Raw genomic sequence first — 22,112 nt, 5'->3', positions numbered from 1 at the left:
TTGTGGTGAGACTGTTTTGCCAAGCAAATCTGCAGCCTTCATGGGACTGTTGGGAAACTACAGTCTGTGTCACCATTTATCAACCTTTTATCCCAAATCTACAACTTTCCAAACACGCTGAAATACTTTCTGAGTCCAGATACCACTAACATCATAACTCCAAACTACTCTGACATTTCACAGCAGGAAGTTCCAACATGATATTTGTCCGTAGAACACTATGAGTTGGTGTAGAAAAGCGTCAGCTGTTGGTGAGTGGAAGCGGTGGAGACTGAGTGCACCGGGAGTGTGAGGTGGGTGGGGTGCATGTGTTCCTCCTCCTTAACACGCTCGTTTATGTAAATGCTTGAATTTAATTTTCAAAAGGACAGCCCTTTCCTCTGCCCAATGAAAATGAACCGCGGCTGACACCTGGCTATAAACCCAGGAAGGAGCCCAAAAAATTCCCGATCAGAAATTGTGCTGAAAAAACCCCGGAGAGGCGCAGCAGGCAAGACGAGCCGCGGAGAGAGACGATGACTTCCAGTAAGATCGAGATCCCCGGAGAGGTGAAGAGCGACCCCGCTGCTCTCATGGCATCCCTCCAGCTGATGCCCTCACCGGTGCCCAACCCGGAGATCAAGTACACCAAGGTCTGTTTTACCGTCCGCACTCCGCCGAATCCGACGGCTCCACTTTTCTCCGACGCGGCGCCTTTTACGCGCAGAAAGTCTGACCTCGGAGCGAAAAAACTTAGAAATGGGAGTTTGTGAGTCAGTGTCAGACCGTGTCGCTCAGCTCGGGACCGGAGCAGATAAAAACTTCTCCCGACACAACTTTAGAAGTTTAAAGTAGGCCGAGCTGCAGAGCTGCTGCGCTGACGGCTGCACGTTTCTCAGTCCCGGTGCCAGATGAGTCGTTTTTCTTTACTTTTTTCTTCTTCTTTTTTTTTCTTTTGCGTCCGCACGTGTTCACTGTAGATTATCATTAAATCACCAATAACTCTCTTGTTAACCAATAAATCAGATGTGAGATGTAACTGATAAAACCTATTTTATAGTTTATCTGTGTTTTTGTTGATTAATTAAAAAAAAGCCAAATTAACGGTTTAGTTGATATTTGTTCCCATTTTTTAATGCGTAATTGCGTCACTGCATCGACCTGGCACTGGGATAAAGTCTCATAATAGATTTTGGCCATGTTCTAAATGCGCATGGACCAAAATAACTGTTCTTTATTAGACGCAGTAACTTATTAATAAAGGGCGTGTCACAGTTTGACGGAACAAAGTGAGTAAATTACTAAACCTACTAAAATTTTACAACAATATGTCACGTGGTCAGAGTTTTTTTCTCTCTCTCTCCTCACTTTTATTATATAATTTTATATTTATTCCACATGGAGTGCAGCTTCATTGAACACTCAGGCCAACATGATTTCAGGTTGCTGTGCTGAAGCCAAACATGAAGCTTTAAAGGGATGTTAGGAAAAGTAAATACTGAAATACTGCAAGATTAGATCCAAATCTTTCATTTTTTCCTTCCCCGATTAGGAGCATTTCTGTGATATCCCATGAGTTATAAAGTTCTTGATTTGCCATAATTACAACAGCTCACAGTCACATTATTCATCAGCGGGATGAAAAAAAAAAAGTGGAACAAATACGACCCCAAATCCTCTCTGCCTGGTCTTTAAAGTGTGTTCTTGTCATGACATCAGTGATGACAACACACTCAGGTTAGCCCAGTCCAAATAATAGTCAAATAATTTGAATCAGGCATTGTCTCACTATTATATAACACAAAGTGAATAAATTGTTTAGAATTGAAATGTGTGTGTTTCTGCTGCACAGTCAGGAGTGTGTGTGTGTGTGTGTGTGTGTGTGTGGGTGGGAGAGAGAGAGAGAGGGGACGCAGAAACAGCTGGAGAAAGAAGCAATGAGTCAAACAAAGAACTTTATTTGATTCGTGCAACAAATCCGGTGGTGAGCACAACAGAAATATCAGAATGTGTGGCGAGGCGCTTCGACCACTTTGCTGCCACGCACGACACGTAAGCAGCACTTCATACAGTGTTACAGCCATGAATCACTAATAATCAGTTGATCTCATTTTGAAGCTTTGAATACTGAGCCACAGGAAAAATAGCCCTCATTTGAATGGCTCTGTTTCCGTTTGATAACTTGTCTGGGTTCTTTTTTTTTTTTTTTCACGGTTGGTACATTTTAAAACTTCATTAATTTAAGATCCTTCCTTCTGAGGGATTTTTAAGCTCCCATCATCGCCTGCTGCAGTTTGTCGCTACTGAAAACGGCCTCTTTAGCTGCAGAACAAGTGTTTTTATGATTGTGAGATTAAAGGGCACATCTCACGGAGGACAGATTAATGATAGTGTGGTGGAAGTTCATTCACTGCTATAATTGCTGTGCGTTAACACATACCTCAGTGTTTTAAGAGCAAAGGGCACGTTGTTGCTGCTGCTGTTTCTGCTGCTGCTGCTGCTGCTGCTGCAGAGGGGACGCTACATGTTGTATAGGCTCTGTCCTGTTGGAAGCTTTCCATTCCCTCACGGTGCAGAGTGTTAGTTGAAGGGGTGGAAACGACGGCGTACAGGAGGAAATTTAGGGAGCGACTTGGTGAATTAACCCCCAGGAATTTGGATCATCCAGTCCCTGTTGGTTTGGTGGACATAGGGGGCAGAAGGGCCCTGATTTATGGGCACCCCTGGCGTGGGCTCTCCTCACACCCTGTTCCTGTTCTCCACCCTGCTGACTGCAGGGGAAACAGCCAACATTGCTCACTGATATTGTTCCTTTTTTTGTTTTTTTCTCAGATACCATTTCTAGAACTGATACGAAGGCAATATCGACCTTTTCCGGCCCAGTGAGAATTCAAAAAATCTGGAAGAATCCTAGTCACGACGACAGCGTGACTTTTCTTTGTTTTGCAATGCAAAGGTTTCATCAGATGACCCCAGAAGCAGAGATTATGGCTGGTACAGTGTCACGACCTACCAGGCGTCGTTCTATAACAGGGAAGCATGTGATAAAAAAAGGCTTATTGCAATCGAGGTTTGCCCCTTGTCCTTTTCACCGAGTCGTGAACTTCTCACCGCCAAAGACACGTTATGTGATTGCATCAGTCGTCTTCCTTCTCGTGTGCATCTATATAAAGAGGCACTTGTGTTGTTAGTTTATTAATATCCCCCGGAGTGGCTTTCTTGCACACTTTCTCTTGTAGCTAAAACTCTGAGAGGAGAACATTTCCTCCCTATCCCCTACCCCCACGTCTGTAGGCTCCAACAGCTGGGCGACAAGACAGAAACAGTTTAAAGGTTGATAGGACCACAAAGGATGCCATAAATACAAGACAGATGATTGCCATTTATTGATGTTTTCCGCTTGTGGCAGACGTGAAGAAGGGAAACGCTGCTTCATGAATAATTAAGGGAAAAGTTTTCCTTTTTTTTGTAGCAGGTGATACTTGTGGCCTTTGTGGTTTTTCACACTGCTCAGTGATAATGAGTTGTTAAACCAGACACTTGGTGGGACAAATTTAACAAGAATGGAAATAAAAGCTGCTTTTTCTGTGGAAGAACAGTCTATAAAAGGTAGAAACGCAAGTGGAAAAAGAAGCACATTTTATAATGAGAGACTTTTAAAAACTTTTTCTTTGGAAGAGTGATTCACGGCCGTTCGGCTTCGACAAACTGCCGCGGTTAGTCGAGTGTATACACACAAAAAAGACTGTTTTTAAAATGACTTCCAGTTTGGTTTCAAAAAGCCCCGATAAGGTAAAAACAGAGAAACTACAAATAGAAAGAACTAACAAGTAGATCCAGTGGCCTTGTTCGCCGCCTGAGTTACAGACCTCTTAATCTAATCAACAGTTATAAATTTTCTTTGTTGCTTTGCTCATGGTGGCGTTAGTGCACTTTCTCCGTAGGAACCTGTGCAGAACCCGTCTGCTGTGAAGACCCGTGTATTTGTAGAGCGGTCCGTGCAGAGACGTCCGCTCAGTTTGGATGAATAAGAGGCTCCATCAATCTGTCACTGATTGAGATAGTACAGATGGAGGCTTGGGGCTCCCCGATGCTAGGTGCTGTCCACCGGGGTGTAAATTATGACCCTGTCTCACTGTGTGGGTTAGTGGCCCTGCCTTGCCAGAGCCTGACCTGCAGCTCTGGAGTTTTTCACTTCAAAACCACCATCTTACTGCGATCAAGATCAAACGGAGCCAAAGTTAGCGGATACTGTGCAACTAAATGATTTATCACGATGAACACAGCGAGAACCTCTCCCTCCCTTCGCTGCCTTTTGCTTACACAATCTCCTTGTTCGCACACACATGGCCACATACTCTGCAGAGCACATCCCTTTGATTGTGACAGGCCAAGTGTGCGCCGCCATTAATATGTCCGTCGGTGTGAAATGCCTGCTTGTGCAGCGAGTGTAAATTATCATCTTAGCCGACACGTCAACATCGTGTCCCCTGTCTCTTAATCACTGTTTAAGGAAGAGCAGTGACAGCGAGGTTACCCAGTTAACTTCCCGTACCTTCGGTCTGCAGCCCTCCTGACAAGGAACGTGTAAATCCTTACGGTGTCATTATGAAAAACACTTGGCTTCATAAATCTGCGGGAATAGGCCGTTTTGTGCAGCGGCGGAGCGCGAGACGCAGCAGAGATAGGAGTGCTGTTCCTGGATGTTTATTTGTTTGCGGAAAAGCATAACATTTCTTTATAAATTACTTCCTCTTTGTGTACCGATCCCACGAGGAGAACTTTGTGAAGACGCTCTTTAAACACTCCCTCGACCTGAGATCTAAACAGTGGTGAAGTAGACAGGAAACGCATCAAACCTCAGATGGAGAAGTGGTGAGAGGGGAGCTTAGTGGAATTGTGGGTTTTGTGAAAATGAAACTGCTTTGTCTGTCCTTAAAGTCTAATATGATATTTCTATTAAAATAAGTGACTTTTTTTTGTCATTTTGATCGACTCAGATGTTTAAGAACGGACGTCACATGGATGCGGTTTGAATAAATCACTGAATTAACCAACCACTGACTTCTAATAGCATTTGCTAAAAACCTGCGCCTCAATTTTGAGCAATATTTTTAAAGCAATGCGAATAAGAAGCTGTTTGTACTTCAGGACCAACCGGTCGCCCACACACACTGACGGGACAAAGACGTTTTGCCAGTTAGTGACAGCGAGGTCGTCCTCTCCAAACCCGGGAGCGCAGGGTGGCATTGTCTGCGGGTGTGTGAATGAAAAACACGGCGGCTCGGCGGTGTCAGACATGTGGAGAGGAGCAGGAGAAAAAAACACCAGCTGGTCTCCACTTTCACATGCTCTCCGCTCACTTGTAACAGTAGTAATTATAAGAGTTTTTTGAAACCCGTCCAGGAACCGGAGAGGAAATAGAGGTCCTGTGATAGGGGAGGATATGAAACTTCCTGCGCAGACGAGCGTTGCAGGTGCCCGTAGGATTGGTCTGGCTGTGGAATCTTGGCGTGTTGTGTATAAACACACACGTATGTAAAGCCTCACACACACCCATAAACCTCCCCTCCACACACACACACACTTTAAAAAATAAGAGCCTCACATATCTTACATATTCCTTCAGACATTAGCATCTGAGCTGTGAAAAGAAGCAAAGAGCCAAACAGATGTTTTGTTGGCTCAAAGTGTTTTTGGCGTTTCTCGCTGTTCACTTCACAAAAATGAATGATCACTAATATCACGCAATTTTTAAAAAAAAGGAATATATCTTAATTTTTAAGTCTTGATTTCGCTCTCGTCAAACTTTATCTCGTCGAGGACACATGCAGCTGATTTGAAATGTGCAACGAACAAAGAAAACAAAACCTGTTTGTTTACATCATGTCTCGTCTTTTCATTATCCCCACGGCCACGCTCTCGCCGGATGATGTGACTGACAGCTTTTACAAAAAAAAGAAAAGCATGGGAGTTGCTAAATGTTTGCAGCTGCCCTGTGACCCATGCAGAAAGTCTTGACCTATATGCTTACTGCTCAGCCCTCGTCCACATCAGGCCTCCTCGTTACGCGTCAGGCATCACATATCACAGCTTCATGTCCGTTTTAATGCTTGTTCAAATTAGTGCAGCGGGACAAAAAAACGTACACAAGTTTGTCGCAGCTGCAGAAAATGTAAAGACGAGCGGTTTAATTGTAAGAGTAGAAAACTTTACCTCGCCTCTGCGGTTTTCTGGACGCCTAAAAGTGCCGACTTTCATAAACACGAAACCGTCATGTGAAGTGATAGTAACGACCCCGCCGGGAATGGGAAAGAAAACACTATTTGTCATTTGAAAATGTGCGCCCTTGCACTTGTTTTTTCATCCTTGCATTCTTTGCCCCGCGTCCAAATGATCCCTAAAAGCAATTTTAAGAAACCTTGAGAGTTGATTTACGACTCGGGCCTGTCATCTTAATCAAGTCTCTCAATGGAACGAGACAAAAGTCTAACACCAGTCCGAGCCCAGCGAGAGGGCCGAGCCAAGCGGCGGCTGACAGTTGTCCTTTTCTGGCCGTGATTTAGGTGGGGCCTGCTCCACTGTTCTCGTGCTTCATCCGTTCTCCTTTAGCAGCATCTTGTGAGAGGGGTTACGCCATGCATAAAGCTACCCATGGTCTGCATTCTTGCTCGGACTGTTGAGGCTGTCAGGGGGCTCCTCTGATTTAGGGCGCCCCACTTCAGTGGCCCCTATAAATTTAAAAACTAATTCAGTGCTCTACAGGACTTTTTGTTTTTGTAGCTGGCCCTCTGCTCCTTATCGTTACTGACAATTTTATGAAGTGCTCTTAATGAGCAGCAGATTAAAGGTGGCCTCTGATGGAAGGCGCCTGAGAACGCCGGGCTGGTAGAGCGAGAAGCCACTCGGGCCTGCGTCTCGCTCGGTGTGGGGGGATGTTTTTTTTTGGGGGGGGTGGTGGGGCTGACCACTACAAAGGGAGTCGCAGAGGAATGAGCCTGTACAGTAATGCTATGTGGAGTGGCACACAGACACTGAACGTTAAACCTTTAACATGCGAGTTAATCATATGCAGAGTCCACATTGTGAGCCAGTGAGCCGTGGGAATGATAAGGAGGATGAAGAGGAGGAGGAGGAGGAGGAAGAGGAGGAGGAGGGGGGCCACGGTGATGTGTTTGCTGCGACTCCAATAGTTTTCGGACTCCTCTGCATTTTATACCAGCCTAAAAGTAAACACAGCTTACAGTTTACAGCCAATTAAATAGTACTTAGAGCCCAGCGTTTATGGAGGTAAACATGTTGGAGAGTTTAGGGAGGCGAAGGCCAGTGGGATACTTGAACCCTGCTCTCGGGTTCTGCTCTCAGTGCATCAGAACTCCTCTAAAGTAAAAGGACGGTAAGAGCATATGTATACACAGAGGGATTTGTGCCAGCAGATGTTCTCCTTGCACTCTATCTATCAGGCAGACTGACAGCCATTAAAAACAGTGTGTGAGCGGCCGGCCTAATGGATCTAAACATGTCAGCGAGGAGGCCGAGTTTTTTGTTGCCGACTTCACATGCTCGAGGCGTATTTACAATTTCAGATCACACCTTGCATTTCAAAAAAGGGTTTTCGCGCGACGTGATTCTCTTCTTTTTTTTTGCGATCGTGTACTTTGCTTTTGGTCTTAATAGATGTCAAATACGTCCTGTTTGGAATCCCAGGCGGTTGTTTAACGGAAGACTTGCTTTAACGCATCACAGAAACCAAGCGCAGCACGTGTTTTATGATGTCGTAAACGAGCAGTGATGTTGTGAAACGTGTGTCTGTGTGCTGGAGGTGGGGGCGGCGGTGGTGGTGGTGGTGGTGGTGGTGGGGGTCTGGTGTCTGATAGGGATTTATCTGTACCCCCACACCCACCCACCCCCTTTGTCTGGATGGTGGAGCACTCCCCAGAGAGCAATGCTGGACAGGCAGGAATCTCTGTCCAGATTTCCAGAGATTCTCCCATATCCCTTACACAACAAGAGCCTGGAAGTGCTTGGGCCGGCTGCCTGAGAGCTGTTAGTCTTTCACAGTCCACAAGCATGCTGCTGCAGCCAAGATGGTGTAATGAAGTGATTACTTAAGCTAACATAAATATTTAAAATTAAAAAAAAAGAAGAAGTAGTTATTGTCTCCAAATCAAGCTCATTGTGTTTGCAAATTGTGCAGATTAATTCAGACGTCTGCATTCACAACTTCTCATGAATCTCTTCGGTTATCTGCCATTAAAATGCTAAAACCTGCTAAATTTCCTGCTGCAGATTTTCATCAACAATGAGTGGCAGGACTCTGTCAGCGGGAAGGTCTTCCCCGTCTACAACCCGGCCACTGGAGAGCAGATCTGTGAGGTCCAGGAAGCAGACAAGGTACAAAAACTTTACATACAAATAATCCTATTTAAAGTCTGGTTTGAAGTAATTAAAGGACATTTTGTTCTTGTTTTGCCAAATGAGCCACGTCAGGTTTACATTCACGTGATTTTGGATCTTTGTGTTGGATCGTCATTCATTCATTCATTCATTCATTCATTCATTCATTCATTCATTCATTCATTCATTCATTCATGCACCGTGCTGATGACATGTTTTGTTTGATAAACCTGTAAATCAAACAGTGAATATAGCTAAAGAAGATAGAGTTAAATAAAGTCGGTTCTTCACATCATCCAGTTTCAGTTTTTCCTCGTCACACAAACTTAAAATCTTGCTTTTCGTTCTCTCTACATGAGTGAACTATTTGAACAATTAAAGAAACATGCAAAGTGAGATCAGTTTTCTTTATTTCATTAAGTTTCAGCCAAACTAACGAGCTGCGGGAAACACGCAAACGCACAACTGGAGCGGAAAGACAGCAAGACGTTTGATTAGTTGACTGAATTAATTCAAACGTTCCTTTTTCTCGCAGGCCGACGTTGATAAAGCTGTGCAGGCCGCTCGCCTCGCCTTTTCTTTGGGCTCTGTGTGGCGAAGGATGGATGCGTCCGAGAGAGGTCGGCTGCTGTCCAAGCTGGCCGACCTGGTGGAGAGGGACAGTGTCTATCTCGCAGTAAGTGGACAAATATTGTTTTTAGAGAAGTCATTATCTACATTTACTTCTGTCAGCACACTGAGTTATTGTTGCTGTTTGTGTTGGTTTATTTGCTCATTTCGTTTCATCCTAATTCAATTTATCGTGTTTCCCAGCTTCTCAAATGCATTTTACATCTTCTGCAGAGCGCTTTTGAGTTGCCCCTGTGTTTGAAAATACAAATATTTGCTTAAAGAGAACGTATAGCTGCAACCGAAGGGCTGTATTTGTAGTGTAGTGTTATCTTAGTGTCACATTTCACCCATGGGTGAGTGTAAAGGATGGAGCGCTATGGAATTATGTGAGGATCACAAGGTTATATCACATATTTCTCCAACGTCTCCCTCGTCTCTCCTCAGACTATTGAGTCGCTGGACAGTGGGAAGCCTTTCCTGCCCACCCTGTTTGTGGACCTCCAAGGAACTATAAAGACACTGAGGTACTTTGCTGGATATGCGGACAAGATCCACGGCACCTCCATTCCAATGGGTAAGAGCCCCCTTTTTGAGTTCTAGCAGAAATAGGCAGACTGGTGATGAAGGAGAAAACTGTGGGAGGTAAAAGACAAGAGATAATTTTGTCTCGATCAACATATTGAGGTCTTGTTCAAGTTAAAATCTGAGGCTGTTTATTGGGACTGTGAATCAGATTAAAGCATTTTTTGCCAAATTTGGTATTAAAAACTGTCAAATACCAAAAGTTAGTTGCTTGATTAGATTTTTAGTCTTGTTAACTTATTAAGTTATCAGATGTGGCTTAATTTAAGCCATGCTTTTGTTTGATTTAGGAGATAAGTCTGTGTATGAAGGCAATAAACTTATCCATTTTAAATCCGCAAGATATCTTTTTTCTGCTCTCTTGGGCACGATGAAAACACGTTTTTAAATTCGATGTGGCAAACAGTTAGTTTTTCCCACATCCGTGATACTTAAAGCTCCAGTGTGTCTACGCCCTCTTTCTGCTCTTCATGCTGAGCAGGTAATGTTCTTGTTCTGCAAACAGCTGCCTCTTATAAAAAAACCCACCACAACTATGAGCTGAAACATGCACAAACACCCAGTTAAGGTGGATTTGTCATGATGAAAATCACACATTCTTTTAATCAGTAAAGAAAAAGTCCATCGTCATGCCAAAAATGTCAAACCTGTGAACAGATTGTGTGTTGTTGCGCTGCACAGCTTTGCAGAGTGAAACTACACTCTGTGACTGGCTCTTTTTACATTACTTATTGTCATTTGATCCATTGTTGGTTAAAAAAAAATGGTATAGCTGCTTGAAGAAGTTTGGTGCATTCAGGGTTTTGCAGAAAAAGTATGCTCAACACTCAACACGGGCCGGCAACAGATCGGTGATCAATCCACACAGTGAGGGGGCAGCCGCCAGCGTCGCCCCTCTAACGCAGCTGAATTTGGGGGTGGAAGAGGGGAAAGTTGGCTGTCCGTTTCAAACAGGAAGAAAAAAAAGAATAAGAGAGAGGACATGGGAAACCTCCTGATACCACTGCATTGTCCCTCTCAAAGCTTCTCTTGTACGCTGCTGCCAAACCAACCGTGCTGAGCGTTTTCCCAGGGCTTAGGTTGAAGCTTTATTCCTCTTGTAGACTTTCAGAGGAAATAAACAGGGCTATTCCTGCAGCCCGTATGATGTAAGTGTTTGTTCACCTGTCAGGACGAGGCGCAATACGTCCACCGAGAACAAGCCCTCAGCATCTATTTGTCTCGCCTGTTACGCTGGGATTATGGTGTTAAATTTGTATCACAGACGGTGTGAAATGAATGGGGAGTGTCATTATGTGGAGCACCTTTGGCTACGCACTTTGGTATCGTTTACATTACTTGTTCCAGACTGAAATATAAGTCATTTGCAGGCGTCATAGTTTCAAACAAGCCTTGCAGATACTTGAATGCCTCCTGAAAATCTCATGTCGAACAGGTTTTTACATTCATTCTGCAAACAATAACAGTTTGGAAAGATCCAACATCCGCTTTGGCGTCGAAAGGGAAAAAAAAAAGGTTGACATATGGGAAACTTCACTGCAGTTTTCTGTCACACTTTCACTGTTTCCTCATTAAATATGATTATTTGGCTTGTCATCTCCCCGCCGATCGTCCCGGTCCAAATGCAACATTACTCAATCATCAGCTGACCACCGTTCTAGCTAATTCACACACACACATTTCCCAAAATGAATTGTTTTTGTGCAGAAACGAACAAGCATGGCACACCCTCAGTAAGTACCTCCTTTTACTCAAGTAATGCAAGAGGAATGAGCAAACCTTTCCAGCATAACACCCATCTCTATGACCTAAAACAGTTACACACATGCCTGTGCTGTTGGAGGCTTGAAACGAAACGTAATCTCTCACCAGGGTAACCAGGAATGTTGTGTGTGGATTCATTTACAAATTAACGTGTTGAGTCAACAACGCCGGGGGTATCAATTTGGTGACATTTTTCATGTGTTTGAGGCATTGTTGTTTTTTTTCCTGAACATTTTCAACAAATGCTAAAGCTGCAAAGTGAATAACCCTCTCTTTGTGTGTGTGCTCGTCCACATGTGTGTGTTCCTCCACAGATGGAGAGTATCTGACATTTACCAGATATGAGCCCATTGGAGTCTGTGGACAAATTATCCCGGTGAGTATAACCCTTCCTACGAGTGACATGTACGATGGATACAAACGGACGCGAGGGGAGAAAAAAACACTGATAAGGGCGAATTGGCAGAGTTTAAAAGAGATATTGACGGTTGTTAGGCTGGATTGTTTGTTGAATTACATTCAGCATTTTCCAGTAATTCCCCGACAGTCACTGTTTGTTCGGGTAAATCCTGCTGGTAAGCCCCAAAAATGACTGCGCTAGCGAGTTTGACTAATGGGGAACGAGAAGTGAGAAGCAGAAGAGAGATCTGCGGGATTTAACGTAGCGAGTTTGAAGAAAAGAGAATGATGAGAAGAGAGGAAAAGATCAAGGAGAAGGAGACGCTGTTGATTGTGCAAGAGTGCAGAAAGCGTGTGGTTCTGTGTTGAGCCCCATGGGCTCCTGTGTAAAGCAGAAATAACACAGGCCTGTGTGTTGTACAGTGATATGGGTCTATTGCACATGTGTTGCAATTTCCCGACTTTCTCAGAATACTGTGGGAAGAGAAAATACTGTACAAGTGCCGAGAACATTTTCTCACTTGACTATGTTTAGACAGAGTGAAAATGAGAGTAAGTGACTTAAGAGCGATGAGTTATTGAGCTTGACTTGTGACCACCCAGTGTGTCAGATGCATGATGTCTTTTTCTGGCTTGTGTGTGTGTGTGTGTGTGTGTGTGTGTGTGTGTGTGTGTGTGTGTGTGTCGTGCACAGTGGAACTTCCCTCTGATGATGACAGCATGGAAGCTGGGCCCAGCGCTCGCATGTGGAAACACTGTCGTCCTGAAACCTGCTGAGCAGACGCCGCTCACCTGCCTCTACATAGCGGCCCTCGTCAAGGAGGTAACCGACGGGGCCGCGCTGCCAACTGCAAACATTTCAGTCGGACGGTGAAACATTAATACTCTGCTGACTGAATCGCGTTCTGAATTTACAGGTTTCATTGTGCCAAGTACACAGTGTTCCCTCAGAATTTGGCCAACGCTTTATCTGGACGGTCCAATGTAAATCTTAACTACAAGGCGACAAAAAACAGATGTTTAACAAACTGTCACTTTTGTATCCGGTGCATCTTTTCAGAGTCTGTCTTTTTGATTTTGACCCATCCGGCCAAGTCGAGATTTTTTTTTGCTGAACTGAAAAATTCCACTTTAAAAACTCAACATCAACACGTGCTCTAAGCTGCTCAGGATAACCCACACGCTTGGGACTGGGATGAAAAAGAAAAGATGTGCTGTAGATGTAAAAATAAATCTTTACCATTGATTCTTCAAAGTAAACTGTGGTGCCACCATCACTGTACAAACTCAGGAACTTTTAGCAGTGGAGCTCCCCTCACTGGTGACTGAGGGCACGAGTCGACGAAGCCGTACACATTATGTACAGCATGGTCCTGATTAAACGCTCGTTTTAAAGACTGTGGGATCTACAGAAAGGACCAAAATGTTATTGCTGTTGCTGGTAGTTGGCTGCTGAGCATGTCACGTCCTTGAAACATTCACATCTGTCATTTAATTTAGAGATATCAGGAATTTCTGACGTCAGTAAAATCTCCCACTTGGTAAAAAGAAATGCTTTGGGAATGCAGAACTACAGCTAATAATGCGTAAACACTATTCTGTTATTATCAGTGCATGAATGCAGCATTAACAGCATATATTCGTGCATCAGTGCCATTTAGAAACACACTGAACATCACAGTTTAACCAGCATCAGACTCAACAGCAAAAGTGTCAATCCAGCAACGATGGCGACCACAGCGCACATCATCACATAGCTGAACGCACGCAGGTCAGCCAATAGGAACGTTAATATGCAGTCAATCTGAACCCACAGTGAGATGTGTGTGCAGCAGGGCTTTGCGGTGCAGCTGTGTGCGACAGGAGTAAACACACGAGTAAGTTAAACAGGATAAGAACAACGCAGCATCACACGGTAAAGTAGTGAAACCAAATAATGTCCACATCCTGTTCCCCCCCTCCCCTGTCCTCCCTGGCCTCGCCTCTTTTTGGAGACTATCTGTCTGTTGCCTTCTTCTTTTTGATGTTCTCTCCGCTCTCTGCTTGTAGGGAGGTTGGGTTGGGTCCGGATTCCCCCACACTGCCTGTAGTTTTGCTTGGCTCCGCTGTCATCTCCGCTAAAGCTTGTTTCCTCTCATATTGTTTTGACAGGCCGGGTTTCCACCGGGAGTCATCAATATTTTGCCAGGATTCGGGCCAACAGCAGGAGCTGCAATTGCTTCGCACATGGGCATAGACAAAGTGGCTTTCACAGGATCAACCGAGGTACTTTTCTCGCTCCGATCGGCAGCTGCCTGCCGCTTTTCAGCTTTTTTTGTCACCGAACACGAGTGACACAGTGACCAACATGTGCAGCGCATAAGAGCAGGCTGGATAATTAGGGGGATGTTGTGTGCCCGTATTGAAGTCTAAATGACAAACAAATGGGGTCTTACATAAGCTGCATACCCTGTCATTACTCCCCATGACAGGGCTCTGATTTTATCTCGCACACATGCACATATTTGTGCTGTCAAGAGCATACAAACACGTCTCTCTGAAAACACTGCCCCTCCTCTGTTTTCCCTCAGCTGTCTCTGCTGTATTAATGCACCTCCACAGCGCTCTTTCATTTAACGTGCTATCAGGACACACACACAGGATAAACCCTTGTGGCTTTTGCAGAGCAGCTGATGGGAAGCTAAAGGGACATACCATGTTAGGTGTTGTGTGTTGTGGTCTGAATGCATTCCTGAGGCTGGAAGGAGCAGCCTGAGTGACAGCAGACCCCTTTTCTGCACATCATCTGCGAACATCTGTAATTTCTCCTCGACTAAACCCCTCTGTTTAAACCATTCGCAGCAGCAGCACGAGTGTAGAATTTATGATTTGATGTGTATTTCACATGTATGTTTGGATTACGAGCCAGGTTTGTGTAATGTGGGTTTTGATCCTGGTGGGGATGTTTGCTCAATCCGCTATCTCTTCATCGTTTCAACCTTTTACTGAAACATGCAAAGTCAGACACACAAACTGAAATGTGATTAAAAAAGCAGTCTCTCTTGCGTCACGTGGACACATCCGGGCTAACCGAACTTACAGCTGCTACGGATTCATTTAAACTTAGCTAATATAGGTGAAATATTGACTTAGTTAATAAGAAATTGAACTATTTATCGTGGGACGGCAGCCCACATTGTAACATCTTCTTTGCTTTATCATCTCCTCCCGATTGAACGTTTCCTTCATGAGTAGCCCAGTTTTTTTTTTTTGTTGTTGTTTTTTTTTTTACTAGTTTTCCTGTTGTTTCATGTGTTCTGGAGTCAATTACTGCGAGAACGAGCCAGTTGCTGTCAGAGGCTGCTGATGCCCAGACAGTGAGTCACGGCGCTGTAGTAGCAGTGGTCGGGGGGCGATACTCGCAACCCGCAGCATCTCCTCACGGTGGTGGTGGTGGTGGTGGTGGAGGAGGAGGAGATGCAGGTGGATTTTAGGACCACGGCTCATCCTCTTCCCGACTGTTTGTGACTCCACACGGAGGAGTGGAGCAGCCCAGCGTGTTTCCTTTACCCTCGAATAAACACACGCAAGCCTCCCCTTAGTCAGCCACTTTGTGTTTCTGATCAAAGACAGACGAAACACACCGGCCCAGCCAAGTATTGTGTTGCCTTTGTACGGCCTCAGTACCAGTCGCAGCTCTGCAGTTGATCCAGTTCTAATCTTCTCCTTTTTTTTTTCTTTATTTATATCAGTAACTGGAGCGAAACAGATACTAGACGTGATAGTGAGAGAAGATGACTCTTTTCCCCGTTGGAGGTGGGGGATTTTTTTTTTTTTTTTTTTGGTCGACTGCGGGTATTTTTCCGCTTTATCTTGTCAGTTCTCCTGGAAAATAAAACAGTCTGCATGAGTAAGAGGAAGATGAATACTTGTTTAGGGTGTAGGATTGTGAGGGAGGTGTGGGGGCTTTCTCAGGCTTGTTATCTTGGCAAGTTAATGCAATGTTCAAGACAAAAAAAACTGTGTAAAATCAGTTAATTCATTCTTACAGTCGAAGCCTAAAATCATGTTTCTCTAAATCGCCGGTGGGTGAAATAGTATTTTGTTGGTGCTTTTCTTTCACATCCAAACAAATAAACTTTCACCTGATATTGTTTCCTACCTGCTGGAACTGACTGTCAATCTTAAATCAATAGTACAACATATTTCTTTCCTTCTTCCTCATGAGGAGTTAGATGAGACGCTTCGTACTTCAGCTGTCATGTCTGTGCAGGATATGAGGCGAGCAGCCACTTAGCTTAGCTTAGCATAAAGACTGGAAACATTTGGAACCAGTTAGCCGGGCTCTGTGCGACGGTAACAAAAGCCACCTCTCAGCAGTTCTCTACTGTAATACGGTACGTGTTGTGTGAGTCATTTTAAATACCAAATATGTGTTGTGGGGTTTTTGTTCAATTTCAGATTCCTGTCATTTTTTTGTCTTAATTCCTTTATGTGTTGTTTAAAACAGTTTTACCACATGAGTTAGGACGAGAACGTGGCAGCGTCACACGGTAAAGTTGTGAAACCAAATAATGTCCAAGTCCTGTTTCCCCTCCATCGGTCTCCCCAGCCTCGCCTCTTTTTGGAGACTATCTGTCTGTTGCGCCGTGACTTTCATATGGATTAAACAAACAAGATGCAAAATGCTAATTAGTGAGCTTTAGAGCTCAGTGTCCCCTCTTCTAGTCCTAATGCTAAGCTAAGCTAATGTCTTGTGTGGCATCAGTGTTTTCTATCGCTTGGCAAGAAGGTAAATTTATTGATTTTTATAGCTACAACAAATAATTTATATCAAAACTATAACTATTATGTAAACTCCATGCATGTATCTTGTCCACGATTTCAGGTACCATTCATGTTTGTACTTAATGAAAACCTTTTGTGGACTCTTGTAACTATCTTGAGCTGCACAAACATGAAGTCCACATCAGATTTGTTTGCGTCTAAACTGTATTGTTAGGCAGCAATGGCTTCATATTCACTGACAACATAAACAGGGTTCAAGGGAAGAACTGAAAACTACATGATTTTAACTACTAAAACTAAAATATGGTGCCTTAAGATGAACTACGTCTGTGATTCTCTTGAGCAATAGAGTTTCCCAAATATCTTACCAAAGAATGTTGTTCCTAAATGAATTATTTATTGTTCTTCATTTCGGTTACATGATATCATCACTTTGATAAGGAGTAAAATGGAAATAGCGATAATAGGAAGATAAGGAAAAACTCCAGCAAATCCCTCGTCGTCGTCCGTATCGACGCGCTGGACTGGTTTCATGCCGGAGCAGCCGTCTCACAGTGTGTTAGATCACAGGACACCACCCACACACCTTGTGGTTGCTTCTTCCTGCCCTTCACTACGTATCAGATGCTGTTCCTGGCTCAAACATCATTTTGTTTTCCTGTCGCTGTCTCCAAAAACCTGTAATAGATATTCATTCTGTGTGTTTGCAGAACTCATGTTTCGGCTGGCCTGCCGGTACATTCCTTGTTTGGAGCTAACCAACCTCTTTAAGATATTTAATGGCTGCAGCTGATTTACTGATCTGGCTGCCGGCCTGTATCTCTATGAGTAAACCTCAGATGTGTTCCCTCTGCCAGGTCGGCAAGCTGATCCAGGAGGCAGCTGGGAAGAGTAACCTGAAGAGAGTGACGCTGGAGCTGGGAGGGAAGAACCCCAACATCATATTTGCAGATGCTGATTGTAAGTTATCAAGAAATGTCTTGCTTCGTTTACCTGCTACCCTCGCCAGGTGGTCGGTCACTATTTTCTATTATTAGGGCCTTAAATGTGTGGATTAAAACACTCACAGACCGAGAACCTTGAAACGCTCAAAAGCTTAGCAGTGCTATGAAAACCTCTGGATGGATGGGTTTCATATAAATTCTAAGTGGCTCACCAAACTGGGGGTGCCGACGCTTTCAAATGCTTTCAGCAGCCGTGAGAGGGCCTCACTGAGGCCTGTAAATCAGGAGAATGGACCCTGACTCAGTCGGGTGCTTCAGCCGAGACCCATAAATCACAGGGGTCCGTTAACCCTTTGTGCGCAACAGCAGGATCCTGTCTCTCAGGTGTCAGGTATCAGATTTGCACAGAAAAGCTCCAATAACACGACTCACATAACTTTTTCTAACCAGATGAAGTTTTTATATGTGCATGGGGTAATTTAGCTTATGCTGACACTGAGTTATGAATGATTTCACTTTAAAGCCACCAATTCAGACTTCTCTTATTTATTCATTGGCTTCACGGTTATGGAATGATTATTGTTGACTAACTTAAATCCTGTTTTACTTCCCAGTGGATCTGGCTGTAGAACAGGCCCACCAGGGCGTGTTTTTCAACGCAGGCCAGTGCTGCACAGCAGGCTCTCGCATCTTCGTAGAGGAGCCCATATACGACGAGTTTGTCCGGAGAAGCGTTGAGAGAGCCAAGAGGAGGATACTCGGCAGCCCCTTTGACCCCACGACTGAGCAGGGTCCACAGGTGAGCGGGACGGGTTCAGTTTTAGGACGGTTCATTCAAGCAGAAGTCCTGTTTTCATCGCTTGCTGGATCTCCCCTTTTCTTTCACTGTCACATTGTTTTCTGCAACGTTTGTCGTTTACGTCCACAGATCAGCCGCGAGCAGCAGAATCGCGTGCTGGAGTTCATTCAAAGCGGCATCAGCGAAGGAGCCAAGCTGGAGTGTGGAGGCAAATCTCTGGGCCTGAAAGGGTTCTTCATCGAGCCCACCGTCTTCTCCAACGTGAGGGATGACATGCGCATCGCCAGAGAGGAGGTAAATGAGAAAGACAATGATTGTGGAGACGTGATTCTTTAAGTTAACGTGCTAAATACTCCTTAAAGTCAAAGTCCATTCAGAGTAGTAAAGTATTGTAAGAAGAGTATATATGTGACACCCCACATTAGTGTATATATTATGTTATTGGAATGTTATTGTTGAGACATTAGCTTGTAGGAAGCATTTAATGTTAAAGTTGGTTGGAATTGAGCAAATTTTCACCACTTTAAATACTGTTGGAGTCTTAAATCTATAAAATGTATTTTAATTTAGTGGCTGATCTCATTTTTTCTGACCTGCAGCAAAAAAAACAGCAACTAAAGCAGTTGAATAAATGTGCAGAGAAACACAGTGACCTACTTCAGTTGGAGTCCTTCAGTAAATGCATCGACTTATTTTCCACTTATTTTCAAGTCAGTAATCAATCTGTATATTTTCTTCTCTTCCCAGATTTTTGGACCCGTCCAGCAGATCATGAAGTTCAAAACTATCGAGGAAGTGATCGAAAGAGCCAACAACTCAGATTATGGTTTGGTTGCTGCTGTATTCACCAATGACATCAACAAAGCCATGACCATATCCACCGCCATGCAGGCTGGCACTGTCTGGTACGTTCCATCTGCTGCCTTTCTTTGGCTGCAATCAGTAATATTTTTCATGTGGGAAGTATCAACCATTTCAGTTTCCGCCATCTCGAAACTGTAAACTGGCAACGCGCCACTTTGCTATCATTACACAGGCCGCAAAGACATGCTTTCCTTCCTTTTTTTGGCTTTTTTTTTCCCCCCACAGCTCAGACATTCAAGAAGTTGAACTATCAGAAGTAATGTGCCACTACAAGACAACGGCTCCGACCGTAAATTGTAAATGTAAATCGACACCCTAATTTTATAATTTGGAGAAATGAAATGGTCCTAAAAACGTAACTTGTTGAGTTCACTCGAAATTGTTTTGTTTCTTTTATAATTACCTACAGATGGTTATGAGTTGGGGTTAGAAGTATAGCTTACATACAGCATCTGCCAGAAATGTTTCACCACTCGTGAGACTCGACCGCAGCCCTCGGCGAGCTGAGGAAACATTTATCTACCTTCATCCCCGATGCCGCCCCAATCACCATCCCACCACCGTCCACCATTACAAACACAAAACATGCACGGTCGCTGCCAAATACGAGCTTTTCTCTAAAAGTATCAAAGCACAAACTCTAATATTTCAGGCCATTCATTTACTCTCCTCTGTAAACTGGTTAAAATAGCTCCATTTCTAGGTGTAGATTTCAGGGCGATGCATTCCCCTCAGTGTTCAGAACATGTGCATTCGACTTCTGCTATAGTGTTACTCATAGACGCAACAAAGCCTCAGACGGGGCGGGTCCTTTTTTTTTTTTTTCTGCATTGTTGTTTTTTTTTTTTTAGCTCCCAAACCATGAATATGAATCATAAGTTCATGCAACCTTTAAATTATGCAACCTGGTGCAAGAAAAGGCACAAACTGGTGCATGAGAATCCACCACGATGCAGGAAAATGAGTTGTTTGACACTCACGGAAACAAAGCCTACGCTCATGGCTGCATCTCCTCAGCTTCTTCTGTGTTAAGAGAAATTCTTGAAAGAGATGCTCGGTCAAACTCTTTCCTCCCACTTTCCTCACTTTGATATGTTTTTTTTTTTTCCCTCCATCCTCTTCTTTACTTCTCGTTCACGACGTCCTTTCATTCGTTCTTTCCCAGAGAGCTGTAATTAGTAAATGCACAAATATACAACCTGTCAACGGTCGGCTGTGTTTTCTAAACAGTAATAGAATTGTAAAATCAAGTCGAGAGGCTTTCAAAGACCGCAGCGATGATGGCAATACGTTTTCACATCGGTCTTCTTGCTCTTTGATAGTGGCTGCTTTGGACAAAGTTGTGCTAAATTTTTTAGAGCAAACCGCGGGAGTCGAACGCTCGGGAATGATCAATGTTTTGTGTATTTCCCAGGATAAACTGCTTCAACGCTCTGAGCACACAGTGTCCATTTGGAGGATATAAAATGTCTGGCAACGGACGTGAATTGTGAGTATGACTTGGTCGTCTGCCCACCGAATATACACAAATTAAGCACAATATCACTAATACTGACTTGGTGTTTTGAAAACCTACTTTCCAAAATTGCTTAACATCACATAAATCTTTATCTAAGAGGATATTGCAATATTTGAGCTCCCAAGAGTCTCCGGCACTGTATACACAATATTTCATCGCCGCTGTCAGCTCCACAGCTCCAACAACATGAGCGCCATTGTTCCCGTGTCTCTGTTTCAGGGGAGAAAACGGCTTGAAGGAGTACTCAGAAGTGAAGACCATCACGATGAAGATGGTCGCCAAGAACTCTTAAGGCAGCCACACCTCTTTCTTTTTTTTTTTTTTTTTTTTTTTTTTATCGGGAGGAGGTAGTGTCTTCCTTTTTCACCACCTCTTGTCAGTCCGTCCGCCGGTGGCAAAAAAAAAACACCACACCGACCATCCAGACCAGGTTATCTCCACGGTAACTCCAGGCTGTAACCCACTCGCTGCCTCCAGTCCCTCCATCAACTCAAGACAGTCAAGCCAGTCCCTGTCCAGCTTCCTCCACCCGCCTCCAGTTTGTGGACTGTCTCTCGTCTTAACTGACAACCACTGAACTACCCCCTCCATACTGTTTACCTCCTCCACTAACTACACTAAAGCACTCACAGAGACGATGGGGGCGGCTGCTCTGACTCCCAGTAACATCGCCCTTCCCCGGCCGCTGCACCCTGATCCTCACCCTCCTGCTCCCCGCCTCCCTCCTCCCAGATGCTGGATGCTCAGAGACTCCGTCGCCGCACTTGCAATCAACCCTTTACTAGCAACTTGTCATGCGTGTCGGGAGGCAGTTTTTTTTTTTTCTCTTTGTACTGTGCGGTGTGATCAGCAGAAACCTCATGTGTCATTGTCTTGACCACTGATGTCGTCAGCCCCAGACATGAATGGATGAAATGTTAATTCAGAATTAAATTTGATTTCTAATTGTCTTTGTTTATACTTTAGCTCATATGACTTAACACTGTATGTCGACCTTTGACTGATGTAAACGACGGGAAAGATTTTAACCTCTTAAAAGCATTTTACTCTCACCTGCTAAAAGAGGAGTAGATGTATTTTAAACTTTATGTAACTGATTTTCATTGATGTCCATCTATGTTTATGTTTATACAATCATATGCTATAAAATTATAAAATGACCATAGTTTTTTTTTTTTTTTTTCTCAGTAAAAACTTTTTTTTCCTGGAAAACTTTGGAGTGTTTACGACATTTTTTGAGCCACCAGAGAGGTCACACACTTTCATTTCATGCCACAGATCTGGGCTACACACCTCTTCTATTAGATTAATATTTAAAATTCCTCCATTGATCCAACTCACAGTGAGATAAAGTGGCTTGATAAGAGGATTTCTGTTGAATGCATACAATTTAAACTCTCCCTCCGCTCACCGGTATGTTTTTATTACTTCTCTTGCACCCGTTTCAGACGTACTAAGTCTTCTAAATGGGAGTTATCACGACGGA

The 22,112-nt window shown here is 43.9% G+C and overlaps 1 protein-coding gene across 1 annotated transcript; it reads left to right on the top strand.

Moving 5' to 3' along the window:
• Positions 1-429: 429 nt before the first annotated feature.
• Positions 430-21,838, top strand: aldh1a2 (aldehyde dehydrogenase 1 family, member A2). Its single transcript, XM_008300442.1, has 13 exons — positions 430-632; positions 8,269-8,373; positions 8,912-9,052; positions 9,433-9,562; positions 11,649-11,710; positions 12,428-12,556; positions 13,885-13,998; positions 17,358-17,460; positions 18,059-18,243; positions 18,373-18,537; positions 18,991-19,148; positions 20,522-20,596; positions 20,846-21,838. The coding sequence occupies exons 1-13, from the start codon at positions 516-518 to the stop codon at positions 20,916-20,918; spliced, it is 1,557 nt and encodes a 518-aa protein (XP_008298664.1). The 5' UTR covers positions 430-515; the 3' UTR covers positions 20,919-21,838.
• Positions 21,839-22,112: the final 274 nt, after the last annotated feature.

The sequence above is a fragment of the Stegastes partitus genome, unplaced genomic scaffold (genome assembly GCF_000690725.1).
Source record: "Stegastes partitus isolate 25-593 unplaced genomic scaffold, Stegastes_partitus-1.0.2 Scaffold1542, whole genome shotgun sequence".
In the NCBI taxonomy this organism is placed as follows: Eukaryota; Metazoa; Chordata; class Actinopteri; family Pomacentridae; genus Stegastes; species Stegastes partitus.
The sequence above is the reverse complement of the archived record's forward strand: the minus strand, read 5'-3'. Positions and strand labels throughout refer to the sequence as shown.